Source organism: Mercenaria mercenaria, chromosome 11 (assembly GCF_021730395.1).
Source record: "Mercenaria mercenaria strain notata chromosome 11, MADL_Memer_1, whole genome shotgun sequence".
Taxonomy (NCBI): Eukaryota; Metazoa; Mollusca; class Bivalvia; order Venerida; family Veneridae; genus Mercenaria; species Mercenaria mercenaria.
The window spans coordinates 40,721,560-40,727,130 of record NC_069371.1 but is presented as its reverse complement, the minus strand read 5'-3'; the positions used below and the strand labels follow the sequence as shown (position 1 = coordinate 40,727,130).

The window sequence follows — 5,571 nt, the reverse complement described above, 5'->3', positions numbered from 1 at the left end:
CACAGAATTAAAAGGGCTGAAAGAAAATTTTTGAGTGAACCGTGGGGGGTATGTTGTTATACACGCGACAGAGGGGAGCAGTAAATTTTCCCGAGGAAAAAAAAATGTTAAATTTATTAGCATTTCCCAACAAAAAAAAGTACACTACCCCAAAATTGAAAGGGATACATGGAGGGTTAGATTTGACGGAGAAAAAACTTTTTGTTACCGATCAGGGGTGTTTGTGTATGTTTATACGCTAAACGGCCCGCTTTCTCAGAAAGTTTAGCAACGATGGGAAAGCGGGAAACGAAATTGCAGATTTTTTTGCCCCCACAGTTTAGAGATCCCAAGATTTGGTACAGATTGGAACGAAGGGTTTTTTGGGGGTTTGGGCAGGAGTGGAAAACTGTTTGGAAATACTTTTGATCAAGACTTTTTAAAAAAAGTTTTGTTATCTGTTTTGAAAGAAACTGGAAACATTCTAGGGTTCGGCCCAGTTATAAATGTTTACATAAAAACCCAAAAAAGGAAAGAACATAGGAGAGATTGCCAAAACTTCCAAAGGACTTTTTTTATCCAAAAAGGCATTGTGCTTTGACATTGGAAATCGTTTTAACCCGTAAACTTTAGCAAGAGGCGAAAACGGTGTTTTTTTCGTGTTTCATTAGATCTAACGCAAACAAAAACCCTTCCCTTTTTTTAAAAAGGGGAACCGGAAATTGCTGAGAACGATGAGAATCCTTTTTTTTCGTCGAAGCCGTTTAAAAGGTATACTATATCCCAAAATTTGGGGACAACTTGGGTTTTTAAATTAATAAAAAAACTTGTATGAGAGAGGATTTTCTCTAAAAAAGGTTTTTAAATCTTTTTTTTTAATTTTTTTGGGTTTTTACGGTAATTTTAAAAACTTAAGTTAAAAAAAGTTTTTTCGTTTGAAATAAATTTTTTTCCTTTTCCCTTTTGAAAAAATTCATTAAAGGGAAAATCTTTATCTGAAAAAAAAATTTCGGGTTGCCGTTTTGCGGGGTCGCGTTCCAAATTTGCATTGTCGATACACAACAACCCGACCCTGCGACCCGGGCGCCCGGGGAAAAGACAGTAAGACACGATATCGTATTAACTTTGTTTTGTCATGCTTAAAATAATAAAAAATTTCTAAAGGGAATATGTTTTTTTTTCTTTCTGCTGTTTCAACAAACGACAAATAATTCAGGAACTAAAATGTCTTATCTAATAAACATGCTAATTTTTTTTAATTTACAATATCTTTGAAATTTTTAAAAATGAAATTAAAACTGGGTTTGTAATAATAAGGGCAGTCCAATCAGGGGGCCAACCCCCGTGGCTTTTGGGTCCCCTTTCAACAACACAATGTCCCGATTCAGATAAAAAATTTTGCCCAAACCTGTATTTTCCCCTTTTTGCTTTTCCCGGAAATTTTTTAAAGGGAAAGAGCGTTTTAGGACACAAAAGAGTGCTTTCTTCCTAAAAAAATCCGTTCTAAGTACTTTACTTAAACACTACTCCCAACTGCTAGAATGTGTTCGTTATCTAAAGAGTACGTCTACAAAAACAGTCCTGCCCAAAACCTTTAGAAAAAAACTGAGAAAATGATGGGAGACACTTTTTACTTCCTTTTGTAATATCTTTTTAAAAAAATCAAGGCAAAATTTACCCGAATTAAAAAAAGTTTCCCCCGGGGGTACGGTGTCCCAAAAAACACCGGGGTTTGGGTTTCCCCTTTCCCCAAAAGTGACCTTTTGATTATTGTTAAGTATGGTGTGCAAAAAGCTTTCCCGTTTAGATTGTATCAAATTGTTTATCCGTCCCATTAAGATGATTCCCCATACGATACAAATAGCATAACCCTATATTTCTTCATGTCCCAAACGCAAAAAAAACATAATTCAATTTAAACATTTTTTCATGGGGGATCAATTAAATATAAGACAAATTTTCTTATATTTCCCTTATCAGGCCCCCGAATTTCCCTTTTATGAAAAACATAATTTAACTTTTTAAATTTTTTCCCAAAAATCGGGACTATCGATTTTTTTCACCATTTTAAAAAAAGAAGGATAATTTCGATTTATTTTTCCCATATCTTTTAAATGGGTTTTAAAAAAACGAATTTGATTCGGGGGCATTTGTTGATTTTTAAACTTTTAACTAAAGAAAATATAATTTTTTAAAAGTTTTAAGGTTTTTGCTTTTGCTTTCCCTTTGGACTTTTAAGTTTTTATCCCTTTTTTTTTTCCATTTTTCGTCCAAAAGTAAATGTCTCTTTTTTCTAGAATTTTTGGGGAAGTTTTTTTTTTATATTGTTTCAAAATACGAAAAAACCCAAAAAAAAATCGTTTTTGGGTTGGTTTATGTTCTACAGAATAATTATTGCTAGACTCAACTGTGTAAAAATAATTTTAAAAAATATTTGATTTAACTTACCCTTTGGGTGTTTTATAACATCACTATTACTTTAAAATGAAGACTCGGGCTGACTCGGAATTTTCCGGATTTTTCCGAATGCGAGCAGACGACGCGGTATACAGGTAGTCCTGTTACGGTTAATTTAATGTCAAAGCAAGGGCGTAGGAGCTGGGGCGGCAGGGGCGGCGCTCGCCGCCCCAATATTTCGAGGAGCGGCGAAATGCCGAACTTGTAATTTTTTGGAAAAGGCTAGAAATATATTAAATTAAATATTTTTGACACTTAAACATATTGTTTGAAATATGAAAGAAACCAATCATAATGATTAAATTCAACGCATCAAATGTAGAAAAATCCTCATAGATTTTACAGATCTAGTTACATTTACAAGTATTACAGCTTTAACATAATAATGGAAAAGGCCAATCAGCCTGGCAATTTTGCGTTTCCAAAGCGATCATTCGGTAAAAAGAACCCTGAACTCCGTTCATTCAACCCTCAATGGTTCAGCGTATTTCCATGGATTCACTATGATGAGGTAAATATTTGTTGCAAAATATACGATTATGTTAGGTCTCCTGTACATTTGGGATCTGTCAAGTTAAAGCCTCAGGATGCTTTTAAATAAATGCTACCATACATATTACAAATTACAATACGTGTCAATATTTCACTAGATATTCAAAATGTTTTAAATTACTGAATGCATTCATATTAGGAGTTCTTACACATTTATGCATTTATTTTCAGTCCAAAGATCTGGCGTTCTGTTTCATCTGTATGTCGGCTATGAAAGAAGGCAAAATCGCTAACTCGAAGGCAGAGTCTGCGTTCGTATCGGCGGGCTTTTGCAACTGGAAGGACGCCACAACAAAGTACAGAAAACATCAGCAATCAGAATGCCACAAGGAAGCAGTTGAAAGACATGTTACTCTGCCAAAACAGACAAAAGACATCGGGGAAACACTATCTGCTGCTCACTCAGAAGAAAAGAAACACAACCGCGCCCAACTACTTACTATCTTGAGAAACATCCGGTTCTTGGCACGTCAGGGAGTAGCGTTACGGGGGCACGATGAAGACGATAGCAACTTCTTACAGCTACTCAGACTTCACGGCGAAACAGACGAGTCGATCATAACATGGATGGAGAAGAAAAGGGAGAAGTATACATTAACCCGACATTCAGAACGAAGTCCTACAAATAATGGCACTGGGTATTCTGCGGAAAGTAGCCTCCGACATCAAGGAAAATCACTTCTTCACCATCATGGCTGACGAGACTACAGACCAATCCAATCGTGAACAGGTTGTTCTGGTGTTGAGGCATGTGGATAATGAACTGAATGTGCACGAGGACTTTATTGGGTTGTACATGGTGGCATCAATAGACGCAAAGACACTGACCAGCGTAATTGAGGACACACTCATACGTATGAATCTCGGACTGAACAACTGCCGTGGTCAATGCTACGATGGTGCGAGCAACATGTCTGGCTCGAAAAGTGGAGTTGCTACAAATCTCGTCCAGAAGGAACCACGTGCCGTATATACACACCGCTACAGACATGCTTTAAATCTTGCCGTTGGTGACACTGTTAAACGATCGAAAGTTATGAGGGATGCATTAGACACCGTTCATGAAGTGTCAAAGCTGATTAAATATTCACCCAAGAGAGACAGTCTGTTTGAGAAGCTGAAAAGTGATATGAATCCAGACCAACCCGGATTTAGAGTGCTATGCCCAACACGGTGGACTGTTCGGGCCGCTAGCCTAAACAGTGTCCTTGAGAACTATAATGTGTTGCAGACATTGTGGGACAGCAGTTACGATGATGTGAAGGATTCGGAAACACGTGCGCGCATCTTGGGTGTGCAGACACAAATGAGTAACTTTGATTTTCTCTTTGGTGTTAGCTTGGGATTCGAGGTACTGCGACACACTGACAATCTTAGTAAAACACTACAACACAAGGAAATGTCCGCGGCAGAGGGCCAGAAACTCGCGAGGATCGCTACTGAAACGCTTGAGCGCATGAGAGATGAGGATAGCTACGATAAATTCTGGGACCAAGTGAATGATCAGCTCAACACTCTTGATGTCAATGAGCCAACTATGCCGCGTAGACGAAAAATGCCAAAACGATTTGAGACTGGATGCGCACCCAATGAATATCCTGCCACAGTGAAGGACTTGTACCGTCAAAAGTATTATGAGGCGCTCGACCTTACTATAAACTGCGTGCAGAGCAGGTTCGATCAACCCGGGTACAAGACCTACAGACATCTTGAAGACATGTTGATTAAATGTGTGACTGGTGATCTCTCTTTTGTCGATGACATGAACTACGTCGTAGAATTCTACAAGGATGACATCGATCAGACATCTCTACTCACTCAGCTAAAAACCCTTCAAGTGTATGCGGAGAGTGCAATCAGCGACACAAAATGTGTTTCCTTGCAACGTGTTGTTGAGCTTATTCAAACCATGAACCCGGTCTCAAGGAATATGTTCTCTGGAATTGTGACTGTGTTAAAACTTGTGCTAGTGATGCCAGCGACGAATGCGACTAGTGAACGTACCTTCTCGGCTCTACGTAGAGTTAAGACTTATTTGCGTACCAGTATGACACAGAAAAGGTTAAACCATCTCATGACACTCTATGTGCATAGGGAGATGACAGACAAAATTGACATGATGGAAGTGGCAAATGAATTTGTTTGTGGAAATGAAACACGCAAAAGTACATTTGGAAAGTTTGTTTAACTTGGTATCAGCTATCTATTGGTGCTAATGATGTTCTACATATATATGCTGTACATTGTGTGCGATAAATTATGTAATGAAATTAAAATATATAAACATACGAGTATATAATTAGTGCTTATTGCAGAAAAAAAACAGTGAATTGCGTTTCACCTTTATAATGCCATTTAACGACTAAAATTGAATAAGTCAGGGTCTTGTGCTCGATCCCCTACATAGACATTACTGGTTCTACCGCCATTACAGTTTTTAAACACAGTAAACTGTAATTATGGGTGAAAACTCGAAATAAACGAGTAAGTTTAACAGCTACTGCAGTCGCCAGATTGCACCATTTACTCTAGCTATATGCAAATTTTTCCAGGGGCCACCCCGGACCCCGTTGATGGGAGGGG

The 5,571-nt window shown here is 38.0% G+C and overlaps 2 protein-coding genes across 2 annotated transcripts; both read left to right on the top strand.

Annotated features, from left to right (window-relative positions):
• Positions 1 to 2,821: 2,821 nt before the first annotated feature.
• On the top strand, positions 2,822 to 3,687 carry LOC128546755 (zinc finger MYM-type protein 1-like). The gene is made up of 2 exons (XM_053518049.1): positions 2,822 to 2,947; positions 3,160 to 3,687. Exons 1-2 carry the CDS (start codon positions 2,822 to 2,824, stop codon positions 3,685 to 3,687), a joined length of 654 nt encoding a protein of 217 aa, XP_053374024.1.
• A 97-nt stretch (positions 3,688 to 3,784) lies between these two features.
• LOC128546754 (zinc finger MYM-type protein 1-like) lies at positions 3,785 to 5,176 on the top strand. Its single transcript, XM_053518048.1, has one exon. It carries the CDS (start codon positions 3,785 to 3,787, stop codon positions 5,174 to 5,176), a length of 1,392 nt encoding a protein of 463 aa, XP_053374023.1.
• The last annotated feature ends 395 nt before the right edge of the window (positions 5,177 to 5,571 follow it).

Excerpts from the sequence above, each read along its gene's own strand:
- LOC128546755 (XM_053518049.1), top strand. The coding sequence starts at position 2,822 with ATGGAAAAGGCCAATCAGCCTGGCAATTTTGCGTTTCCAAAGCGATCA. Across the intron at positions 2,948-3,159 it reads CATGGATTCACTATGATGAG|TCCAAAGATCTGGCGTTCTG; the intron begins GTAAATATTTGT and ends ATTTATTTTCAG.
- LOC128546754 (XM_053518048.1), top strand. The coding sequence starts at position 3,785 with ATGGTGGCATCAATAGACGCAAAGACACTGACCAGCGTAATTGAGGAC.